This window comes from Electrophorus electricus, chromosome 14 (genome assembly GCF_013358815.1).
Source record: "Electrophorus electricus isolate fEleEle1 chromosome 14, fEleEle1.pri, whole genome shotgun sequence".
NCBI classification, from domain to species: domain Eukaryota; kingdom Metazoa; phylum Chordata; class Actinopteri; order Gymnotiformes; family Gymnotidae; genus Electrophorus; species Electrophorus electricus.
Window position 1 is genome coordinate 21,108,410 of NC_049548.1, and position 25,465 is coordinate 21,133,874.

At 40.9% G+C, this 25,465-nt stretch overlaps 3 protein-coding genes across 15 annotated transcripts in view; 2 read left to right on the plus strand and 1 right to left on the minus strand.

The window, feature by feature from the left end:
* arhgap44 (Rho GTPase activating protein 44) overlaps positions 1-5,084 on the minus strand; it is a 33,306-nt gene extending 28,222 nt beyond the window's left edge. For all 9 annotated transcript variants that reach the window (XM_027031535.2, XM_027031537.2, XM_027031536.2 and 6 more), the window contains exon 1: positions 4,816-5,084. In XM_027031535.2, coding sequence (XP_026887336.2) covers positions 4,816-4,868 — 53 coding nt within the window. In that variant the 5' untranslated portion in view covers positions 4,869-5,084. The remainder of the gene's footprint in view (positions 1-4,815) is intronic.
* Positions 5,085-8,334: 3,250 nt separating this feature from the next.
* Positions 8,335-12,991, plus strand: ndufb8 (NADH:ubiquinone oxidoreductase subunit B8). Its single transcript, XM_027031544.2, has 5 exons — positions 8,335-8,457; positions 9,004-9,130; positions 9,511-9,610; positions 11,647-11,802; positions 12,847-12,991. The coding sequence occupies exons 1-5, from the start codon at positions 8,367-8,369 to the stop codon at positions 12,937-12,939; spliced, it is 567 nt and encodes a 188-aa protein (XP_026887345.2). The 5' UTR covers positions 8,335-8,366; the 3' UTR covers positions 12,940-12,991.
* Positions 12,992-13,971: 980 nt separating this feature from the next.
* The window catches only part of sec31b (SEC31 homolog B, COPII coat complex component), a 38,644-nt gene continuing 27,150 nt past the window's right edge, over positions 13,972-25,465 (plus strand). For 2 of the 5 annotated variants that reach the window (XM_035533354.1, XM_035533357.1), the window contains exons 1-13: positions 13,972-14,054; positions 15,044-15,148; positions 15,425-15,548; positions 16,363-16,558; positions 16,816-16,911; positions 17,082-17,090; positions 20,765-20,905; positions 21,241-21,383; positions 22,247-22,346; positions 22,481-22,642; positions 23,655-23,807; positions 23,947-24,165; positions 24,628-24,702. In XM_035533354.1, the coding sequence (XP_035389247.1) occupies positions 15,070-15,148; positions 15,425-15,548; positions 16,363-16,558; positions 16,816-16,911; positions 17,082-17,090; positions 20,765-20,905; positions 21,241-21,383; positions 22,247-22,346; positions 22,481-22,642; positions 23,655-23,807; positions 23,947-24,165; positions 24,628-24,702 (1,497 nt within the window). In that variant the 5' untranslated portion in view covers positions 13,972-14,054; positions 15,044-15,069. Of the gene's footprint in view, positions 14,055-14,079; positions 14,193-15,043; positions 15,149-15,424; positions 15,549-16,362; positions 16,559-16,815; positions 16,912-17,081; positions 17,091-20,764; positions 20,906-21,240; positions 21,384-22,246; positions 22,347-22,480; positions 22,643-23,654; positions 23,808-23,946; positions 24,166-24,627; positions 24,703-25,465 lie in introns of those variants that run through there. The other 3 variants (XM_035533356.1, XM_035533358.1, XM_035533355.1) reach the window with 2 other exon arrangements.

Consider the following 25,465-nt stretch of genomic DNA (forward strand, 5'->3'; position numbering starts at 1 on the left):
AGGCATACATGTTCCTGCTGGTGGCATTAACACCAGGGCATGACGGTGAGCTAGGTTTTCGTTGCTGTGTTGTTGACAAAAAGATCCATATCAGTACCAGTTCTGCCACATCTCACCTCCTCCCTCAATAACACAGACCACTGTAGGAAGTCTAATTTTCTTGAAGGTAACACTAATAAAACTGAAATCCTCAAACTAAACCCAAAGATTGCTTTCATGCCAGGGGTGTGGTTTGGGTTCGGGCATGTTTAGGGGTGGGCCTTTGGCGCTTTAGCGAATGAGAGATACACCTGTTGCCGTTCAAATGCATTGATGAATTACGCCTTTTACCATTCAAACACATTGATGAGTTACGCCTGTTACCGTTCAAACACATTGATAAGTTACGCCTGTTACCATTCAAACACACTGATGAGTTAGCCTGTTACCTTTCAAACAGTCAAGTTAGTTTACTCTGTGTCCTTCGCTCTTTTCTCCTAATGCCTCTGGCCCTGAAGACAACCAGCCAAACAAAGAAGAAAAAAAGTAATGTGATCAGCTCCTTCACCTTTTCTCTTTCTAGACCAACTCTCTCCCTCACACAACCTACTGTAAACTCTCCCTTTGGACTTAGTGTTCATGTCGTAGTGTTCGTGTGATGCTTACTGCTTGATAATTGTCACAGTTCCATTTATTTCAAATGAAATTATTTTTACAGTAGACACCATCACAAATCAATAAGCATTATCAATAGACTGGCATCAGCAGCCATTCTGTATGTTTACTGCTCTTGGGTTCCCATGCCAACAGTGCCATGGTAGTCCATGCATTGTTACCCAACCTACCCAACTTCTAACTGTTGGGGAAGGTTTAGGGTTAGGATTAACCCCATCATATCAGCAGTCCACTCCCTAAGGATATGCATAAGCATGAACAGCAATTACAGAAAATGTCTCTCTGTTCTCCTAAGTGCAGGCTGTTTGTTTCTATTTTTACAAAATTACTTATAGACAAAGAAAAGCACAATAAACAAAGTTAGCAACATGCATACACTGTCTGAGTCTCCTCCAATATTACTCAACTAGGGTTAACCCTAACCCAATCCATAACATATTACTCAACAAGAGTTAACCCTAACTGTAAGATATTATTCAACTTATGACATTTCTCTCTTTATGTTTCTGTGTCCCTAGACACTCTGTAGCTCTGGGGGGTGTTGTGGCTGGGGCTGGTGTTTACTCCATGTTTACCCCATTTCTGTGGTTTTGATATGACTTCAATTAAACACAGTAATGGCAGAATGCTGACTGGAGTGTTATGATGCAGTTCTTTTGCTGTTTGAGGAGTCTGACCCTCACTGACAGATCAGATTTGCCCATCACGATCATTTGTGCACATTCATAATTGCAAGTGACCTGTATCTGTCTGTAATAGGAATAGACCTCTCTAGCAAAGTGCACACTGATACATATTGCATGAGTCTCCTGTGTCACCACTAACAAAAGATATATTTGTGAGACAAATCATGGTATAAAAACTCGTACCATAGATGCACTGGTAGCTCATGCATGCATTTCATTTGCAGGTGGACAAATGCAATATGGGCATGAGCTACCGGTTCATCAAATGTACATGATCTGACTGTGATGGCAAAAAAAGCCAATGAGCTTTTGTGTTTTCACAGATACTGTTGTCACTCTCCTTCGCTGTTGTTTTGCCATACTGCCAGTGCTGACTGAAAGATGACAGCGCTAAGCATGTGTGTGCAGACAAGCCACATGAATTATGGACCATTCACATTCATGTTGAATGACCACAAATCAAGAATGTATCCATTCTAGAACCATGTATGAAAGTGGCTCAAATCTGATTTGAAATGATCTGATTAGTTTGTTCACACAGCAATAAAAAAAAAATTTAAAATCAGATCTGTGTCACATTAAAGCAAAACATTGGATTTGATTCACTTTAGACTGGTAATGTAAACAAAGCATAAATGGCAACTATATTCTGACAAATTACTCATAATACTATAATGATAAATAGAACTATACATTAGTACATAATTTATAACACTAACAGCACCTCCAAATTTGCATTTAGTACGACAACAATTTTGGACATCTTCATTTTAACCTGTATAATTGACTATAGCTATATAAAGCCAAGTGCCACAGACACTACAGGCATCAAAATTACAAGATTACAGCCTTCCACTGTAAACAAGTGGACAAAAAAATTTAATTTTATATACAACTGACAATATGCAGAAGGTCTGCCATCCATCACCTCGTTCTGCCCCATCCTATTTCACCCTCACTGTGGCACAGTGCTGTATATCGTAGGTGTACAGACTATAAAACTATAAACCTACGAACCTAAAACCTGCAAAAATGGAAATGACAGCCAGTGTGTCACCATGTTCCATTTAAATGCCAGGAGGTTAGAGCAGGGATTACTCCAACTCAGCCGGCTGGGTCTGAGCCACCAGGAGGTTAGAGCAGCAGGGATTACTCCAACTCAGCCGGCTGGGTCTGAGCCACCAGGAGGTTAGAGCAGCAGGGATTACTCCAACTCAGCCGGCTGGGTCTGAGCCACCAGGAGGTTAGAGCAGCAGGGATTACTCCAACTCAGCCGGCTGGGTCTGAGCCACCAGGAGGTTAGAGCAGCAGGGATTACTCCAACTCAGCCGGCTGGGTCTGAGCCACCAGGAGGTTAGAGCAGCAGGGATTACTCCAACTCAGCCGGCTGGGTCTGAGCCACCAGGAGGTTAGAGCAGCAGGGATTACTCCAACTCAGCCGGCTGGGTCTGAGCCACCAGGAGGTTAGAGCAGCAGGGATTACTCCAACTCAGCCGGCTGGGTCTGAGCCACCAGGAGGTTAGAGCAGCAGGGATTACTCCAACTCAGCCGGCTGGGTCTGAGCCACCAGGAGGTTAAAGCCGCAGTTAAATACAGTTAGTAGGAGGCTATGAGTGTTAAATACAGTTCTCCTGAGGCTATGAGTCAGTGTACATTGCAGCTAACCCTGCTGGCAAGAATTCCAGCTAAAACGTATTGCTGTCTTAATCTGCATCAGTGAACAATGGCCAATTTACTATCAGCACCCACACCCACACAAAATACCTGAGTTAGAGCTCTATAAATAAAACACAATCTGAAAATGAACTTTCTTAATTGTTTTGGCACATAATTCTAGACAACTGAGAGATTGTAAAAAATGCATTTTGTATCTCTAGATGACTCAGTAATTTAAAAGTTCTCTATAAAGCTCAAAGGGCCATGGCAAGAACTTAAAAGGGTTCAGATCGATTCAGATCGATTCAGAATGACTCAAAGGCAGACAGAATGGGGCTCCATGTTAATGTCATTTTTGTCAGTGCTCTCTGTGTCTTAGTTTACATGTGTCAGCACACTGAACTTGGGTTAGGGTTACCCAGCGTACTGATCTTGGGTTAGGATTACCCAGCGTACTGATCTTGGGTTAGGATTAGGGTTACCCAGCGTACTGATCTTGGGTTAGGATTAGGGTTACCCAGCGTACTGATCTTGGGTTAGGATTAGGGTTACCCAGCGTACTGATCTTGGGTTAGGATTAGGGTTACCCAATATATTAACCTTGGGTTAGGGTAATCCAGTATACTGACCTTGACCCCAGAGGTCACCACCATAAGCCACCACATAAGACAACATAAACAGAATGATATTTCCTGAAGCTGTTAGTAACAGTGCAAAACATTTCAATATGCTTGTTCCACTTATTTGGTTCATCTGAGATTTACATAAACCAACTAAATCTACACACTGTTCAAATTTCACTGTATTGTAATACTACTTAAAACCATGCTTGAAAACAAACTGTGTAAAAGTCAAATGTCAGAGTTCTACATTGACGGTGCCTGCGGGATTTACCTAAGACTCTCCAACTGTTTTATACGTCACACATGTGCATATCACATGGGCAGGGTTGGCGGCATCAATTAAATATTTAAACAAGACTAAAGGTTACTGTTGTGCAATCACTATGACTGTTTCACATGCACACAAAGAACACTGCAGATGTAGTGGAATAGTAATTCCCCCTACAGCAGGGTCATGAACCTACCACATCTAACACGAGGAGCATCCTATCCTATGTCCTGTTGTCATAGTAATATAATACATTAAAGTATTGGTGCGACTGAATGGTTTAACTGATTGAAAACACACACACACACACACACACACACACACACACACACCACTTAATAAGAATAATTCTTCCTTTTATGTTGGAAACATAGTTGAGTGCTCAGTTAAACGCAATATTCGTTTTAAAGCCTAGTTCACTTTACCCTTCATATTTACCAAAGAGAACGGACTAATCGTAACTCAAACAGAAAAATTACTGAGAGATGAATACATTTAGAATATACAAGCGAGCGAGCGCAAATACGCGCACAAAATATTACACTCCGTATTCACTGCAGTCTTTTAGAAACAGCACGATAATTGCAATCAGTAACACAGTTAAAGATCTCTATATATCCTAGGCCAACCTCGATAGTATCGTGATGTAAACTCTGTCATCTACTTCTGATCTCATTGCTATCGACAAGCCGCGAGTGAATAAACAAAATGAAGAACAACCCGGCAAACAGAATCTCTAAGAAAATATGTCAGTTACATTCATCACCGCTTTCTGAAAACAGATTTTTAGAGGAGGCTAGCAACACCCAATAAAATCTCCATGAGAATCAGACGTGGCGTAGCGTGAGATATTACACTTAACAACGTTTATCTCTCGTTTTTCCTAGCGTGAACACGAAAGCTGTACTTTAACGTAGGCTCACCTTACCTGCCGACAGTTTGGTTAGCGAGCTGCCGCATTCGATTGAACTGCTTCTTCATCTTGTAATCTTCGGCATTAACTCCAATAGCAAAAGCGAGTAGGCATATCTCATTGAAAAAGTCAGAATAACAAAATATTTGTCCCTATAAAGTCCATTGTAGACAAATTCCCTTCGGAACAAAATTATGATTTTATAGTGAGGAAAAACGCAAAATATATCATTTCAACATCCTAATTTTTGCTGATATTATAGTCCCCTGTTCGGAGATGCTGGACCGGTCCTAGCTCTCCGAATGACAGCGCACGTCCAACCTGACGTCGCTGATCGTTGCAGTATGGGAAAAGTAGTGCAATGTGCATACCAAGGCAACATCTATCTATCTATCTATCTATCTATCTATCTATCTATCTATCTATCTATCTATCTATCTATCTATCTATACTAGTGCTTATCGTATCGATGTTAGTTCTGAAGTGTATAATTTTTACCTAGTCTATTATTTTTATACAACAAATATGGGTAACCTGCCATTGTTAGTTAAGAAATTACTCATTATGTTGCTATGCGATTCTCCACCTCCTTCTATTGCGCTCTGTTTCTCTATCGCTTTCTCTTTCTTTAGGCGTTAGTCCCATCTCCTATGAATTTGCAGTCGACCCTGTTTAATAACCCGTAGTCTGACTAGATTTGACTATATTTACTTTAAATTAGAGTTGGATTCATTTAGTTTGGGGGTGTTCTTTTTGCTTGTACTGCACTCCATACGCTGCCTGCTGTTCTGATAATCTGATAATAAGACGTTAGTGCCACGTTTCGACACTGTAAGACAACCATAACGCACAGTGATAACGATCCCCACTCACAGGCCACTTTATTATATATACCTGTTCACCTGCTCGTTGACGCAAATCAGCCAATCTCATGGCAGCAACTCAATGTGTTTGGCATGTAGACACGGTCAAGACGACCCGCGAAAGTTCAAACAGCATCAGGATGGGGAAGAAATGTGATTTGAGTGACTCTGAACGTGGCATGTTTGTTGCTGCTAGACAGGTTGGTCTGAATTAATGAGACAACCAGTTTTCACAACCGCCTATAAGATTTACAGTACCGATGGACAGACGAAAACTTGTGAAGCGACTGGAGCTTCTTCTTGATGGTGCGGTAAAATATTCGAAGCGATGGTGCACTGAAAGACGAGGCCAAAACAGTGACACCTGTCGGCTTTCAGAAATTATAGCAGCCATAGCCAAAACTGCGCAACACTGCAAACTATCTAACACTCCTCCCTTTTCATATTTCATAAGCAAGGACTTGAAGATAAAATTCGCACCGGCTCACCAAAACATTGGACAACAGAAGACCGGGGAAAAAAACACCTGGTCAGAAGAGCCAAGATTTCTGCTGTGACATTCAGATGGTAGCATCATAATTTGGCATAAACAACATGAAAGCATGGATCCATCCTGCCTTGTATCAGATTGATGGTGGTGTAATTGTGTGGGGGATATTTTTGGCACACTTTGCGCCCCTTAATACCAAATGAGCATTGTTTAAAAGCCACAGACTACCTTAAAATTGTTGCTGACCATGTCATCCCTTTATGACCAGTGTACCCATCTTCTAACGGCTGCTTCCAGAAAGATAACGTGTCATGTCACAAAGCTCAAATCATCTCACACTGGTCTCTTGAATATGACAATGAGTTCAATCAAATGGACTCCAGTCACCAGATCCCAATCCAATAAAGCACCTTTAGGATGTGATGGAATGAGAGATTTACATCATGGATGTGCAGCTGACAAATCTGAAGCAACTGTGTGCTTGACAATATGGACCAAAATTTATGAGGAATGTTTTCAGCGCCTTGTTGAATCTGCCATGAAGAATTATGGGAGTTCTGAAGGCAAAAGGGAGTCCAACCAGATAATCGCAAAAAGTGGCTGGAGAGTTTATACAGCAACATTTGCTGATGTGACAACAGGTGCATCCATGAAATTCAGCGCCCCAGTCCCAAGCCCACCAGACCCCCAATCCATCAAGCCTTGCCCACCACACCCCACCGACCAGACCCCAGCCCAGATTATGTGCCAGGTTATGTTTGGTTCATCCAAATTTATCAATTGGAGCAGTTTTGTTTGACAGCATCTAGGTGAGAAGAAAAACAGAAGCTTTCTTTATAGTCAGCTTTTAAACATAATTTTAGAAAATGGGTAATTTGTCAAACTAACTTTTCTGATTTTCTGTAGGAAATGAAGCAGATTTGTATGGCAGCCATATGTTTTTATTAGCAGCTTTTTCGTTATGAAACCTCTGGTCTCTGCGCTTTTTAAAACCAGCCTTAATTACTGCCACCCCCCCCAAACAAACAAACAAACAAACAAACATTTGAACAGTTGATAAAATTGTAATCCCCAACTAATATTTTTTAACACATTCCTGGCAATGGCTCACTTACAGTGCAGAAATATTCTAATAAAACAAAAGGGGTAAGGTTCAGTGTTATTAATGCTCAAAAGAAAAAACAATATGGTTAGGATTATTAATAATCTATTAAAAACACATGAGGGTTAAGGTTTATAGTCTTTAAGTAATGATATTGGGTTACGTTTTAGTGTAATTATTGCAACATGAGAGCAGATAGGACTTTGGGATACCAATTTGAAGGTTGTGGGTTCAGACCCTGGCTCTGCCATGCAGCCACTGTTGGGCCCTTGACCATGCCTGGAGCAAGGCCCTCAAACATCCCAGCTCCAGGAGTACAGTGCCTGACTGGCCTCTGACCCCAGCTCACAAAGAAGCTGGGATATGCAAAAAGGAGCACTTCATCATCAGGAGTACTTAAAAAAAAAAAATGAGGGTTAAGGTTTAGGTTTATTAATACTCCATTAAGAAAAAATAGGGTTACGGTTTGGGATTATTAATATTCTATTAAAAACACAATGGTTAAGGTTTATGGCCATTAATACTCTATTAAGAAAAATAGGGTTAAAGTTACTAATAACGTAGGACATATGGACTACTTATATAACCCTGACATTATTCTCAGAGATAAAATGTGAACATTTTCACATTTTGGGGAATCATTTAGCATGTTCTTTCTCATGAAAAAGAAAGCTGCACTAAAATGTCATTTTATTTTTAAAAGGAAACAAGCAAGGGCATGTGGTTGTTTTAAGAGGGTACTCTACCTCTACTCTTCCTCTATTCTAACTCTACTTCTACTCTACCTCTACCTTGTAAAGATAGATCAGTGAGTCTTCCACAGTATCCTAGTTTATACTCAATCAGAATTAGCAGCAAAGCTTCAGTCAACCGATTCGTAACTTTACAGTCGGCCGGCTCATTGTACATTTAGATGGATCCAGGGGTCCGGGTATCGATGTACTCGCATCTGTAACATTACAACCATGTTCTGATCGGTGAATCTTTACACCCCTAGTACGCTCTATGGTCCACGCAGCTTTATAACTGTAAAGACGGCTGTCCTTTATTGCTGTACGTAGTGAAGTGTCTTGCGCATGCGTGGTCCTCAATGTCAGCGTACTGAGTTAAGATGGCGGCGTTTCGAGCAGGTCACTTGGCTCGAGCCCTTGTCAACAGAAAAGGACAAGGGATTTATAAAATGATCACCGGATCAAGAGCAGGTTGGTGTCTGAAGTCTGTCATCTGTAATTATGTGCGGGCGGGCGCTTGTTTGTGGCTTGTGAAATGTACAGCTAACTAATGTTATAGGTCGGTCGGTGCTGAATTAATCTAATGTTTTAAATGGTATCTTACGCTTTGGCAACTGGCATGCTAACGAAGCTTACATAATTAATTTGGCTAAACTTATCCGTGTATCCTTATCCAGGTTAGCTCGCTAAGGCTGTTAAAGTAGCTAGTTTGCCCCCCTCATTTGATACGCCGTTGTAGCCTGTTGATTAAAGCACCGAGTTTGTAATCTGCTGGCTGACTAGTCCTCATGAAATGATTTGCACGTACTTCTGGACGATTTGGGGTCTATTATATCCAAAGCATGTAACTGGGTTTCCTTGTTGCACTAAAGAGAATCCACTGTGATATTCTATTACAAAACAAAACTATTAGTGTTAGTAGAAGCCTAACCCTAGGTTCCTTAAAGAATCCGGGCTTCTACTCCAGGCTGTAAATGCAATGAATACAATAATAAAATGTGTGCTGTTCGGTTGCAGCGTCTGGGGTACATAAGGACATGCTGCCGGGATCTTACCCCAAGACTGCAGAGGAGAGGGCTGCTGCTGCTAAGAAATACAACCTGACACCGCAGGATTACCAGCCATATCCTGATAATGGCATGGGGTGAGTGATGCTCTGAACAAGGCTTAAGTATGTAGAGATTGTTGGGTAATATAGAGATGCACTGATATATCCGCTTGGAATTGTTCTCTGTGGGTTGATTTTATTTTTTACCCACAAGACTAGTCTTGAACTAAACAGATGTTGTTAGGGTTCTTCATTATTTAAAATTATTTTGGGACCAAATTTAAGATCAGTATTCAGTTCTGGGTTTTACTACTCATTCTTTCATTTGAATGTAGAAGTGTTTCCTTTTGCTGTTCAGTTAGTCCACTGATTAAACACTGCGTAGTGATATTCAGGTTACATTTATTATGATTTGTGGTATCTAACATTTAACAGAGATGGCTTGACTAGACTGTGTCTTTGCCTGTGCTGTGCAGATTAGGAGACTACCCAATGCTGCCAGACAAGTCTCAGCAGGAAAATGACCCTTGGTACCAGTGGGACCAACAGGACCTGAGGAGGAATTGGGGAGAACCGGTAACCGGATTTAAAAAAAAAATAAAATTATGCAATTTCCTGATACACTGGTGCCTAATTTCCATATAATTTGCAAATGGTTACCCTGAATTGCCTTCATATACATAATTGCATTAAATATGGACTAATTGAATGAAAGTGTAGTGCAAGTATCAGATTACAGATTACACATTCAAAATTGGAAGAACTGAAAGAAGAAATTAGGCTATATCCAGAGGCTTACAAAGCAATGTTAGAGGTTCTTGGCTTAGTTGTAGGACTAATTAAATATATCATTCAGTTAACATTTTTCCTCACATTCAAGGCTCTTAATCTTATTCCCTTTTATCTCTCCGTCTCCCTGACTATCTTATCTGTCACATCATCAATCTGTCACTTAACTGGTTATGTTCCCCCTGCTCTGAAACTAGCAGCTACCATTTTAATTACACAACATTCAAAAATCCTTTTTACTGGCACTGTTTTGTCTGGCACTGTTTTGTCCTGGTTTAAATTCTATTTTACTGATAGACACCAATTTGTTTGTATAGGAAGGCATAACTAAAACATTTAAGTGTTCCGTTCCAATGCCATACAGCATCTCTCTTAGTGAGGTACCTGTTTGGTTCCTAGCACGTGTGCGTGCACACTCACTGCTCAGTAGTTGCATCACTCACTGATTCCTGAAACGTACACTATAGGTTGTCTATATTCCTTTTTCTCATTCCTGAATGCAACTGTAATTCGACATCAACTTAATATTTGCTTTATATTTCTTGTTGTTCAGTAAATTGCTGTTTTAGCCACACACACTTCTTGTAGTTTGAAAATATTAAATCCATAGAGCAATTAACTTCATTAATTTAGAGGAGAGTGCTTTACATGTTTGGTTATTCTGAAAAACACCAAAGATGAAACTGATGAATAGTGAAACTGCTTGTGAAATTTACATCCACTTATTTTACGTTGCACAACATGTGCGTCCACTTATTTTATCAGTTTAAATTGTACACAGCTTTGATGAATAAGGGCTGAGGTGTGTCTTTAAGCATGATCCTAGAGTATAGTGCACAAAATAGTGTGCTGTTTCAGCTCAGTCATTTAGAGTAGCATTTAGAATTAGTAGCATTTTGAGTACTGCTCACAAGTGCTGTATTTTAAATAGCATTTTGAGTACCCTTTTTAGTATCATTTTGCTTTTTGGTTATCAGGGTAAAGCATGTAGGGTTAGTCAAATGTCAAAATCATATGTATTTATATAGCGCTTTTTAACATAGCCATTGTCACAAAGCAGCTTTACACATGCCCGAGTGCAAGCTGCAAAGGGAGACGGTGGCAAAGAAAATCTCCCTAGAGCATGAAAAAGAAACCTTGAGGGGATCCAAGACTCAAGGGAGGGGGCGGGGGGGCTCATCCTCCTCTGGCTGACACGGACACCATAATAGTAACAATATAAACAATAAAGAGCAGATTAAGTAGTGAGCAAGAAATAAGCAATGGAAGTCTATTCCGGTTTTCTCGAAGTCCTAGTCTGGTTTCGACTGTTCTCTTGTGTATGAAATGCATCTTCCATGAAAGTGTCCGTCAAGGGCAATGGGGACGTAGTTGGCTGGGTTGGAGGTGTGGTGGCCTACAGCAGGGGAGCATCTGGGGGTGGTGGGAGGAGCCATGGAATCTGAGATGGGTTGAGGCTCAGTAACAACAGTGAGAGTAAGAGAATATATTATTAGACATGTCCAGGTAGGAACGTGTGTAAATTAGGGAACTATAGTGTGCAAACATGGACTCTTGGCAGATCTAACTATGGCAGCATTGCTAAAAGGATCATGCCAGAAGGTACCACAGGCATGAGGGCTGCCTGGAACATCAGCACTTTGCTGCTTTCATTCAACAAACTTGAGTGACAAGAGGTGAAGTGACAGCATCATAAATTCCCAGTTTATCATAACTCTCAATGCCCAAATGGTTAGGAGCTCAGGTCTGTCTGTTTTTCAACTTTACTGTGATGTTGGCTTTAGATAAGTGACCGTGTTTCTCTTCTGTGCCTGTGTTTGTAGGTGCACTGGGATTTTGACATGTTCACCAGAAACAGAGTTGATACGTCCCCTACCCCTGTGGACTGGCCCACCATGTCTAAAAGCCTGCTGGGTTTCCTCTGCTTAATGTTGCTCATGTTTGGCCTGGGCGAGGTGTTCCCTGCCTACCAGCCGGTGGTGAGTGGTGAGCTCTGCAGGCACCTCATGGGACTTCCCCAGTCCTACAGGTGTCGGGCTTAGAGTCATGGTTAAGATTGTAGGCATTGGCGTTAGGGTTAAAGGAATTAGGTTAGGGTCAGGGTTAGGGTTAGGATTACAGACATTTAGGGTTACGGTTACAGGCATTATTCTCCTCACACAGTTGTATCCAAACCACACCCTGCAATCATGACATTTGTTCCAAAGATCAGAAAATTTATTTCAGTGAGTGAATTTCATCTGCTCAACAAAGAGCAGTGATTGAATGAGTGCTGCAAACGATGCTTAAACATCCATTAACATTACAGATTGACATTAACATTACCCCACCACTGCCAAGTTGCCACTGTTGTACACCTGAGCAAGGCCCTTAAAACTGGATTGCTCAAGTTGTACTCAGTCATAATTGTAAGTTGCTTTGGATAAAAGTGTCAGCTAAATGCTGTAAATGTATATTCACTAGTTCACAATACCATTATATTTAATCTTCTGTTAGGAATTAATTAATATTTAATGTATCTGTCTTACCTAATGAATGCAGAATCATATTGTTAGATTTTTGATGCTTGACCTTTAATGTTTGGAATTAATAGCACTTAGTAAGTATGCTAATGTGATGAGGCAAATGTGAGCTCTGACCACCAGACCAAAGAGCCAGCTCTCTGGCATAGAAGCTAGAGCACCCAATTAACCATCCTAAGTGACGGTGTCCGTCACACACTAATTTATCCCTATCGTCAAGGCTAGCATTTCAAGTAAATTCATATAAAGGTGTAAAATTGTACCTGTTGCATGCCAAGCATAATTTTTCTACTTGTTAATTGTTTTTTAAATCAGCTCTTGCCATGGCTTTTAAATATGCCCATTTATCTGTGTAACTATTCTATTAATTAGTAAAGAATTATTGGCTCCAATGATTCAGTTTTACTGGATTGATATTTTTAATGCATGTATGTCTGATTCTTTTTGATCAATAAAATTAAAAAAATATCCTTCTGTATTTTTTTTATTTTTCTACTACAGGCTCCAAAACAGTATCCTTACAACAACCTGTATCTGGAGTATGGTGGAGATCCAGAGAAGGAACCAGAAGCAGTGAAAAATTATGAAATATAATAACTGTAATGTGTATATTATCTAATAAAGTAAAAATAATAATCATCTTTAATGGTTTAAACATTGACTTTTGTGATGTTTGTGTTTCTTTTCCATGTTACACATGCCAAACTAAATGCAGTTGCAATTACAAATAGTAAAAGAAAAATAAATAAATATGAATGAAATAAAAGTAGACAATGCATCATTAGTGATTAATAGCAGGAAGAAAGGTTTCACTGCAAAACTGTTTTTACTCCACAGTTAAAATGCCATTAAGATAAGATTCCTTTATTGGTCCCTATGGGGGAAATTCAGGTGATGGAGCAGCTCCAGCACAGAATAAATACAATTACAAGTTGAATAAATAAAAAGAGTAGTGTAGATTTACAATAAAATAAAGTAAAAATAAAACCCATATCTTAAACCTAAGATATCTGCATACATGGAATTGTATGCGGTATATGCGTAGCTCATCGGTCTGCAAGTAGTTCAGTTTATTATTGTTCTTTTTTTTTTTTTTTTTTTTTTTTTTTTTTCTTGCATATTTTTGTTTTTTGGGGGGGAAAATATTTAACTGTTGATAATGTGTGTGTGTGTGTATATGTATGTGTATATATATATATATATATATATATATATATATATATATATATATATATATTACCTTACATATTACACATCTTACACATTCAACTTTTTTTTTTTTTTTTTTTTTTTACAGATTTAGCATGTGTTTGATAGGTTTACAGAAAATGTGATAATTATACACGTTTCTAAAATTAATGTTCAGAGTTATTGTCTACAACTAGGATTTTCTCGTCTACCGTAGTGGACTGCACATTCCACAAGACACTCGTCTACCGTAGTGGACTACACATTCCACATGACACTCGTCTACCGTAGTAAACTACACATCCCACATGACACTCGTCTACCGTAGTGGACTACACATCCCACATGACACTCGTCTACCGTAGTGGACTACACATCCCACATGACACTCGTCTACCGTAGTGGACTACACATCCCACATGACACTCGTCTACCGTAATGGACTACACATCCCGGTGATTATGTTGGGAGTGCCGCTGAGGGGAAATATCCTCATCAAAAGAGGACAATCTCTACCAACTGTAAGTGAGGACACTTAGCACCCCTATTTTTTCCAGTTTATGGATATGCATATGCAGAGACAGTTCCTTAGGGTTTTTGCTAGATTAATCTGTTATGAGTGCTTATCTTTTCTGGAGTTAACAACGCTGTCAAACCAGGTAGTTTACAATATAACATCGCTAGCCTAGCCTAGCCTAGCCTAGCCAGATAGCTGATGGGGAGAATTAACGGTAACTGTAGGTAAATTAGCTAACCCTAACCCTAACTAGCTAGGTTAAATAATCTCTAAATACGTCCAGAACATGTTCCGCAATGATTACCGCAGCTAACCGGCCCCCTTGGAGTCTGGAGCAACAAGTGAACCCTCAATACAAAATGTATTTAGCTAACGCCATATATCTAGATGACTCCAGAGGACTAGTTGGACAATCTTTCAGTAATATAGTTAACCTAGCTAGCTGTCTTAGTTGCGACATGGTTAAATGGGAATATTTGCAAAGCATAGCTACCTAATTTGCATGATTTGCTAATTGGCTGTTAAGGTAGGTTAGCTAGTTAGCTGTTATCTATTGTTTGTATAGTGATTTGAACTCAAACACACTGGTAGCTAACCTAGCTAGCTAGTTGTTTAATGCAAATGACAGCAGTCTTACTTAGCCATCTTAGCTAACCTAGCTACCCATATCTTAATCCTTTAAATTCACGTTAGAGGATTCTGCAGACGCCTCTCATGTCTAGTTTAGCGTTAGCATAGCTACTTTAGAGCAACACTTTTTTGGGGATAGGTTAGCTAGCAGAACTTATTCAGTGGGTAATTATTGTTACTTGTGACATCCAGTGGTATAGCTAATACATTACTGATTAGATATAAAACATGATTTGCGGGTGATTTTATAAATAGTTTGGTGTTTAGGGTCATTACCGCAGTACCGCTTGCTATTGGGCGGTAAATAACAGCGAATTGATTCATGACATGTAATGAGTTGATTCATTCGTGTGTTACATGAAGAATTAAGACTGAACATCTGAGGAAAAATGAGAGTGAAAGAAATTCTGAGGACGGCAACCCAGGCATGGAGTCCTGCAGCACACCATCCTGCTTACCTGGCCTTAGGTAGTGTATGTTGGGGGGGGGGGACTTGGCGCCTGCCTGTCTGTCTGTCGTTGCTATAAGTTGATTTATGAGTATGGCTGTGTTCTGTGCCTCATGTGTTGCACTGAAAGGCATTTTAATATGAACATTGATTTAAGCACCGTTTAGTTTTATGCATGCCCTAAAGCGCTGAATGTTTTGACGGTGGTCATAAGAAGTGCTGAGGTTTGTTTAAAAAGCAGCCTTGTATGTTGTGGTCTTACTAAGCCACTTGCTGTGTTTGGGTTCTGTGTTAAGGAACATCAGCACAGCAGCTGGATGCTACCTTCAACACCACAGCAGCTCTGGAGATCTTTGAGATGGACTTTGCAGACACATCCATGGAGATGAAACTCAGGGGGTCCATATCCACCACTCACAGGTCAGAAGCTGTTGTTTGATAGCAGGGATGGGGAGTTCAGCTGGATGCAGCTGGCAGTAAACTCGAGAACTGCACTCTGTGTCACTATTACGAAACAAATGATGGATTTGCTATTTGATTGATTGATTGTTTGTTTCAAAATAAATAGTAATTAAGTCTCACCCAGACATATGGTTTTCTTTAGCAATATTCATATCTACCCATACCTCTCTAAAGACACTCAACTGGAATATTACATGAAATACTTGTATTACATAAATAAAAGACCTAGCAAAATATCTACATTCCATGCAAATTTTTTTCCCACTGCAGTTCTACTTCATTCAAAATGCTGTGAGTAATTTTAGAGTCTGTGAATTTGTGGATGTTGTGGAGGTTTTTTTATTATTATTTTTTTTTGGGGGGGGGGGGGGGGGGGGGTTCACTGTTTAGAATTTCCTGCATTGCAGAGACTGGTGTCTTTTCTGAATTGTAACAGCCCTTAACCCCACATAAAAAAAAATCCTTGCCCTCTTTATATTTATTTATATTTAATAGCTGGCAATGATTTTGCTAATACTTCAGAACAGCAAGAAGGCTGTGCATTACTCTCCAGTCCTGCAAAGTTGCACCCTTGAAGATGCCAGATGTTCTTGCAAGAGCAAGAAATGTATTAAGCTCAGCACACTGAAGTTGCAGTATTTTTCTAAGGAACACTGTTATCCTCACTGAACACTCTCCAAGCAGTCCTACGAGCTGAACATTTGTTGGAAAAACAACTTTTTTTACTTGCTACTGATAAACATTGTGGTGCTGTTGTCTGAACTCCGAGCAGGTTCCACAGTCTGCTCTGGGTGGCATATGGCATGGGGACGGGAAGATCATCAGGCCGGCTAATAGGCGGAGGTGAGAATGGTACGCTGACAGTGTACAGCCCCGAGATGATCCTCACTGGCCAAGATGGAGCTATTACTGGCCAGTCCAGCAAACACACTGGTCCTGTACGTGCTCTTGACTACAACCCCTTTCAGGTAACCTGTTGTCTGACACTCAAAGTAACACAGCCATTTTGTTCATAATAGGAGTGCGTATTCTGTTCAACTCGGAGCTAGTCTTACTGTGGCCCTAGGGCAGCCCTAATAGATTTTAGATGTGTGTTTTGTGCAAATTAATTTGCAAGTTAACCAGTGTTGGCCTTGTTCAGCATATAGCATGATCAATAAAGTTGTGCAGTATTTTACAGTTTATCAATGAATAGCTAGATATTGCAAATATCCTTTTCTTTCAGAGTAATCTGCTGGCGTCTGGAGCAAATGATTCAGAGATTTATATCTGGGATTTGAACAGTTTCAGTAATCCAATGACACCAGGCACAAAATCACAGGTAAGACTGTTGGATCTGTTTTGTTTCTTATAGGATGTTGATTCTGTAGTTGTGTTTTTAGAGGTAAACACTTCAGTAGCTACTTTGATTGCAGTATAAAGCTGTTTTGTGAGTAGTGTCAAATAGTAATATTGTATATCTAATAGTGCTGGTCTGTTCATGTTTCCTAGCTGAATGAGGTAAGAGATTGTGTGTGTGAAAGAGAGATACAGAGGTGTGTGTTTCTAGTTTTGGCTTGTGGCTGGTGAAAAGGGCACAATGTTTATAACTGTGGGGAGTTTTTATTTAAGCGTTTATAAACCTCCTAACACTGTAAATCACTGACACTGTTACTTCACTAAATCAACTACAGTTAGATGATCTGTGTGGGTGTTGTATATGCATGAAGACTAATGGTGACTGACTGGACTCCTCAGACCCTAGTTACTCTAGACCTGATGTCCACTTCTAGAGCACCGTGGTTTACTTGCACACTCCAGTTCTGCAGAACTCTGCACTACAGAGGTTAGAGTTTTCTGTGGCATAACACACCTGATTTAAACCAGATTATCAGATGATTAAGCCCCTTCTGCTGACCTAGGTGTGTATGTTAAATTAAAATCTGCTTCAGTCGTCCACGAGTTCTGCACGGCTGTTCTTGAGCTCTGTCTGCTTTAATGACTTGATGTATACAAGTATGTACACTGTTTTTAAAACATTTTCTGTATTTGCCAGAAGCTCTTATCCAGAGTGACTTACAAAAGTACTTTTGTCATCTACTCGTAGCTTGTATCCTAGCCAGTACAGTAGGTTAAAGTTCAAGGTTCCATTGAACTAGAATACTGTTGAACTACAGGGATCATTCCTGATGCACTCATTTTTTTCATTTCTAGGTATGTTCTATATGTGTACAACAATAAGTGCAGTAGCAGACAATACCAAACAACCAGTGCAAGAGTGATCAGTTAATCAACAGTATTAAAGAAGTTCCATAAGTGCAAGATTAATGGTCATTTAAATACTCCACAAATAGATGAGTCTTCAGTGTTTTTAAGACAGCAAGGGACTTTGCTGTTCGAACAGCAAGTGGGACTTTGTTCCACATTCTTGCAGCCAAGACAGAAGAATCTTGATACTTGTCTTCTGGCAGACTTGAAGCATGGTGTTCATGCTTCAAGTCAAACCGAGCTGTACTTGAGGTTCAACGTACCTGAAATACAGATTAAGCTTTGACCATTGTCATCAGGTATGGAGGGGCTGGTCCATTTTGGCTTTGTAGGTGAACATCAAGGTTTAAAATCTGATGTGGACAGCTAATGGAAGCCAATGAAGGGAGCGCAGCAGTGAAGTGACATGTGAACTTCAGAAGATTGAAGACCAGTCGTGCTGTTGCATTCTTGGTGAATTATAGAGGTCTGATGGTCTGTAGAGGAAGACCAGCAAGTAGTGAGTTGCAGTAGTCGAGCTTTTAGCTTACAAGAGACTGAACAAGCACCGGGGCAGCTTCCTGTCCGAGAAAGGGTCAAAGCTATTTTGTTACTAAGGAGAAATCTGCATGACTGAATCAGATTTTATAACATGAGTAGAGAACAATAACTTGCTGTCCAAAGTTTCGAGCAGCTTCAGACTGAGTTGTCGAAAGAAACCGAGGTCATGATGAGGACTGGGAGTTCCTGCGATGTCAGAAGCTTACTTTTGCTGGGGCTGAGCTTCAAGTGGTGGGCTGTCATCCGAGATGCAGTGTCAAGCATGCTGAGATATGGCTGGAAACTTGCGTGTCAGAAGGTGGGAAGGAAAGGTTTAGTTGGGTGTTGTCAGCATAGCAGTAGTAGGGGAAGCCACGAGAAGATAATGCATCACCAAGAGAATGAGTGTACAAAGAGAAGAGGGCTTAGCACTGAGCCTTGTTGGACACCGGTGGAGAGTTTACATAGAACGAATATGGATCCTCTCCATGAAACCTGATTGGACCATCCCTCCAGATAGGACTGGAACCATTTCTAGGCAGAGCCAGTCACACCAAGGCTGGAGAGAACAGAGAGGATGATGTTGTGGTTTGCTGTGTCAAAGGCTGCTGAAAGGTCCAGAAGAATCAAGGCAGATGACTGTTTGGCAGCGTTGGTAGCATGAAGTTTCTTTGCCACTGCTATTTTTGTTGAATGTGCCAGTTTTTTATCCAGACTGATTGGGATCCTGGAGCTGGTTATAGAAGAGGAAGAGAGAGAATTGATTAGACTTTTGAGTTGGAAGAGAGGAGAGATACTGGTCTTTAACTGCTTTTGTCAGAGCTGTCAAGTGTTGCCTGCTTTTGGATTGGTACCACCCTGGTGGTCTTGAATGCAGTAGGTGCATATATACCAGGGTAAATGCTAAACCGCAGTGTACTGGCCCTTTGTGCTAGAGTCCTGTATCGTCCATCTTTGTGGGTTTAGCAGAATTTATAGTTCTGCTACTAACATGCCTTTGTTTCTCTGGGATCGGCTAGTCAGGCTTAGTGTAGGGGTTGTGTGGTGATCCAATGAACAATTCACAGATTTCAAACAGAATACCACTAGCAGGGTTCAACCTTAACTGTTTTTTCCCTATTTGCCCAGTCGGGGTAGCAACAAGAAAGAACCAAATTTCTGCTGTTCCGAAGAAATCTTTGTATTTTAAAGTGTTAGTCCCACATATAACACATATAAAATAATTTTTTGTTTAAGGTTATTATTATTAAAATGTGTACATTTTCACTCAATATACTTTACTTATTCATAACAAAAGAAAATAAGTGAAAGATTTCACAACAAACATTTCATAACAATCACAAAATTCACCTTCACATTTTCAAATCACATCTTTGGTAACATTAATGAACTGTTTTTTTTTTATAAATTTAATTTAGTTATTTGAAGGTCTAGCTCATGTAGATAGTCTGTGAAAGCTCTTTCTCTTTTAACCATTATATTATGCTGTTGTGACTAATCCACTTGGGATCCACTTCACTATTCATCTATTGCATGCACATGTCCAATGGTCCAGACATGTTTTTTTTTCGCTGCTATACACACAATGTGACAGATTTGTCGTGACACTCAAGTGATTTGTTTTCCAAAATTTGTAGTTCAGACAAAACAAAAGCCACTTTTATCTGCCTTCTTCTGCAAAGGTTGTAGGGAATATCCTAACATCTCAGGTACAGAGGGGTCAAACATTCGTGCCCCCCCGTGGAGCTTTCCATGAGTCTCAGGTACCGAGGGGTCAAAGTCCCCCCCCCCCCAGGTTTTGACAGGATGCACAAATAGATAAAACCATTTTTTGCATAACAGGTGACTAAATACTGAAGTGGACTGAGTTTGTCCTCAGTTTTGTTGTTCTGTTTACACATTGCATCCTTAACCCTAACATGATCGTGCCCAACCAGGCAGGTGATTTTAGTGCAGTTGTCCTAATGTCACATTGACCAGGCGTTCGGTCGTTATTGCTGAACCCTGTCCAGATGTTTTCTCCTTCTCAGCCAATCTAGGTGAATGTGTTCTATGACTTGGTCGGTGGGATGGGTTGTTTTAGGTATTACATATGTAAACTATAAAAATGCAAATATTTGTTTAAGAACACACACTTTGTTTTGTATTTATCATTATTTCTAAATATAAAAATTATTTATATATAAAAAAGAACACCAGGCAGGCAAAATGAAGAGGCAGGATTTAAAAAAAATCGACTTAAGTATCTCTTGCACTGTAAACTAACACACAGCCTGCTGTAATCAGTGTTTATAATAAATATGATTGTATGTCTGTATGCAAGTGTGTGCATGTGTGTGTGTTTTCACTTGCCATGATGTGTGTGTGTGTATTAATGTGTGCATGCATGCTTGTGTCTCTGTGTGTAGCCAGTGGAGGATGTAAGTGTTGTAGCCTGGAACAGACAAGTGCAGCACATCCTGGCTTCAGCAGGGCCTAGTGGGAGAGCTGTGGTCTGGGACCTGAGGAAGAACGAGCCCATCATCAAGATCAGCGACCACAGCAACAGAGTACGCATTCTGCATCTCCTACTCTATAATCCATATCACAACCTCTGCTGTATGCTTTAGAATATACTCCACTTTCACATCATGCTCTAGAATCTACAACCCACCTCTACCTCACGGTCAAGAATCAACACCCACTCCTTTACCTCATGCACTTGAATCAGCACCAACACCACCATCTCATGGTATTGAATCAGAAGTTGATCCACAGTTAGCAATTTATGGCCCTCTGGCAATAGATCAGTAGGTTATTATTTGTGCCTTTTTTGCTAGCTGATTTGCAGTGCTGTGTTGTGATTTACTGCTGTATGTGAATACCTGTGGCATGTCTCCCACAGATGCACTGCTCTGGGATGTTGTGGCATCCAGAGGTGGCCACTCAGGTGGTGTTGGCCTCAGAGGACGACCGCATGCCAGTCATCCAGATGTGGGATCTACGATTTGCTACCTCCCCTCTCAGGGTGCTGGAGAGCCACACTAGGTGCCCCTCTGTAATCTTCAGCCCCCTTCAAATGCCCTCCCAACTCACTATATAATTATATAATAATTCACCTAACTCACCCCTACAATGCTTTTCAAAAATGTGCGGTTACAGACTGGAGTTCATCTATTGACATGCATGGTTTGCCAGCCATCTTCTATCCCGCCCGTCACCCGCCACGTGGTTTCTCACCACACTTCTACTGTTGCTCATGTTATTTGTTTTGGGTTTTTTCATGTTAGTGTCACTTGCAGTCAGTTTTTGCATTTTTATTTAGTGATGGAGTTGAATGTCCATTAAACATGCCCATTATTTTTGTAATATCGTAGTTTTAGTCCAGTCCATGCCTAGAATGGCATTTAAGTTTAGTTGACACAAAATCTTTTTAACTTTGAACATTTGCACATTTCTTTTAGAAATAAGTGACGACTTAATGTGAATTAATGAGACAGTGCATGTCTGATCATTTCTCAACCTATTTCTTTACAGACGATTTTTTTCCCTCTTGGATAATATCTTTTACACTGTGTTTTAGTTTATTTCCGTTATAGTGTTCTCAGTAGTTTTTTCTAGTTATGTTAATGTATTCATGGTGTAGGGTTTTTTTGTTCAGTTGCCATTTTCACTGTTGGAGGTAAAGATTTCTCATGAACATTTTTCATCAGTACTTTGGTTGATGAAATTCAAAGCACCCAAAAACAGATCAGTGATGAAGGGTTAGGTGAAGTGTTTATAATAAAGAATTAATATTATTATATAATCTATATATAATTGTGTGTGTGTGTGTGTGAGAAAAAAATGTGTGTATACATGTTGCCTTTACATGCATATTTATAAAAGAAAATTGTGTCTGTGTGTCTCAGAGGGATCCTCTCTGTATCATGGAGCCAGGCAGATCCAGACCTGCTCCTCAGCAGTGCTAAAGATAACCGAATTCTCTGCTGGAACCCCAATACTGGCGAGGTCTTACAGCACTGAATCTTTTATACCAGTCTGTTCTCTTAGAGAGCACAAACTGCTCTGTCTCTGTTAAGTTGCTGATATCTTGTATGTATACTCACTGGCATCACTGCATAAAGTCTCATTCTGTGCTACAGATCATCTATGAGCTGCCTACAGCCAACCAGTGGTGCTTTGATGTGCAGTGGTGTCCGCGTAACCCTGCCCTTCTGTCTGCCGCCTCGTTTGATGGCCACATCAACGTCTACAGCGTGATGGGTGGCTGCCTGGAAGCTCAGCAGTACAGCACATCTGATAAGGTATAAATAATCCTAGTGCATGTGTAGCCATCCTGATGAATAACCCTAGCACACGTATACATACAATCCTTTTGATATACAAGTCACTCTGAAGAAGGGCATCTGCCAAATGATGTCAGGTTAATATCCCTAACCCTCCATCAACAACATAACAAACATCATATCCTCGTGTCTTTATTAACCTAGTTTGTATTAACCTACTCTTTATTAACATGCACTGGGGTTATAAGGTCACAGGGGTCATGTGACCTTTACACAGTCATGTCCTTCTAACCTTTCAGACATGGACTAAAAACAAGCATATTTCAGAAATAAAATAATGTCAACATATTCATATAGGCTACTTTACATGTTCTTGGTTACTATAGGACATGTTTCTGATGGTGGAACTAATCCAAACTGCTCATTAATTTGACTGTAGTGACTCACTACTGTGTATGTGTCCATGTGCCCCTTCTGGGGATATGGGGAAGGGTTCTGTAATGTAAGCGTATTACCAAAATGACCAATGAGATTTGATTTTCCCTACGTGTGTGGGCCTTTAACAGCCTGGTCCTTCTCAGTGTTGTGGAGAAAGGGCTATTACATTATTAGTAAAACATCACTGTCTATGTTCATGCTACTTTAGCCAGTTCACTTTGAATGGTCATTGCTATTGTGGTGTACCTAACTGAAATGCCTTTTGAAAAAACCCCTTTAATGAAACTCTCACTGTGTTTAGCGAGGTTGGCCAACTCCATCTATAAATCTTAGCCAGAAAGGAGAAAGTCATGTATGTCCTTTCCATAAGATGAAGTGAGAGAGAGGTGTGTCTGAAAGCAAACACACGTTTGTTGTGTGCCCCACTCAACTTATCTGACATGGAATGAAAATGTTTAGCAAACTTGTGATCTTACTTCAGAGTTTGATTTTAGACTGATCTTCTAATGGTAAGTGTGAATGCTAATTGACTCGTCCCTGTCATTAGCATTTTCAGCGTTCTCTTCATTTCACTATGAATTTTGCTGTGCAGATTTCAGCTGCCTTCAATACCAGTGACCCATTTGGCACAGGCCACACCCTCCCACCTCTGCAGGTGCCCCAACCAACAGCTACATCCACCATCATTCCTCCGCTCAGAACCCCACCCAAATGGGTGCGCAGGCCCCTTGGAGCCTCTTTCGCTGTAGGTACAATCGCCTGTGAGTGTGTGTGTGTGTGTGTGTGGATATAGCTGTCTCTTTTTTTAGTACCAGTCTGCTGGTTCATTCTGACTCAAACCATAGCGTGAGTACTGATGTTCTTTGTCTCTGTTTCTGCCCCAGTTTGGTGGGAAGCTGGTGACATTTGAAAACCAGCAGCCTTCACACCAGGCCCTCCCCCGACAGGTGTATGTGAGTCAGGTAACCACGGAGACAGAGTTTCTTCAGCGTTCAAGGGAGCTTCAAGCCACCCTGCAGTCTGGGGCCTTTGTCAGCTACTGCCAGAGCAAGATCTCTAGCGCCCCTTGTGAGGCAGAGCAGGACATCTGGAGGTTCCTGCTGGTAATGTTCAGTCCATCATGAGCTCTAAACAAAATATGCTGTGAAATTACTTACAAGTAATGAGAAATCTTTAAAAATCACATCAATTTTGGTGATCTCAATTATAGTAATCAGTATATGTAAAATGTCTCGTATTTAATCTAATTAGATTATATATTTATTACAGTATATTTAAAATATAGAGTATATTATTATGTATAGTATTTTAGAAATAAATTACATTTCCATGTGATAGTCCTCTGTCTTGTATGGATGGGGTTGTCAGATTTGCTAGTAGTAAATGTATAAATCACTCTGTGTTCACCAGAACAGAAGGGCTGATTGCTATAGAGTGGCATTTTCACATATGACCATCCTGCCCTCTGGTAGTCAGGGCTGTACAATCTTACCCTGTCTCACATGACAACACTGCCCTCTGGTGGTCAAGGCTCTACAACCCTAACCTTTTCTCTGTGTCCACAGGTCAACTTTGAAGAGGAGGCCCGTGTCAAATTCTTGCGTCTTTTGGGGTTTAGCAAAGATGAGCTGAACAAAAAGGTGGTGTGCCTACAGATGTGTGTGTGTGTGTGTGCGCGCCTATAGAGGTAGGGGTGTGTGTGTGTGTGTGTGTGCGTGCGTGTGTGTGCGTGCGTGTGCCTATAGAGGTAGGGGTGTGTGTGTGTGCGTGCGTGTGCCTATAGAGGTAGGGGTGTGTGTGTGTGTGTGTGTGTGTGTGTGTGTGCCTATAGAGGTAGGGGTGTGTGTGTGTGTGTGCGTGCCTATAGAGGTAGGGGTGTGTGTGTGTGTGTGTGTGTGTGTGTGTGTGTGTGCCTATAGAGGTAGGGGTGTGTGTGTGCCTATAGAGGTAGGGGTGTGTGTGTGTGTGTGCGCCTATAGAGGTAGGGGTGTGTGTGTGTGTGTGTGTGTGTGTGCGCCTATAGAGGTAGGGGTGTGTGTGTGTGCGCCTATAGAGGTAGGGGTGTGTGTGTGTGTGCCTATAGAGGTAGGGGTGTGTGTGTGTGTGCCTATAGAGGTAGGGGTGTGTGTGTGCCTGTAGAGGTAGGGGTGTGTGTGTGTGTGTGTGTGTGCCTATAGAGGTAGGGGTGTGTGTGTGCGCCTATAGAGGTAGGGGTGTGTGTGTGTGCGCCTATAGAGGTAGGGGTGTGTGTGTGTGTGTGTGCGCGCGCCTATAGAGGTAGGGGTGTGTGTGTGTGTGTGTGTGTGTGCGCGCCTATAGAGGTAGGGGTGTGTGTGTGTGTGTGTGCGCGCCTATAGAGGTAGGGGTGTGTGTGTGTGTGTGTGTGTGCGCGCCTATAGAGGT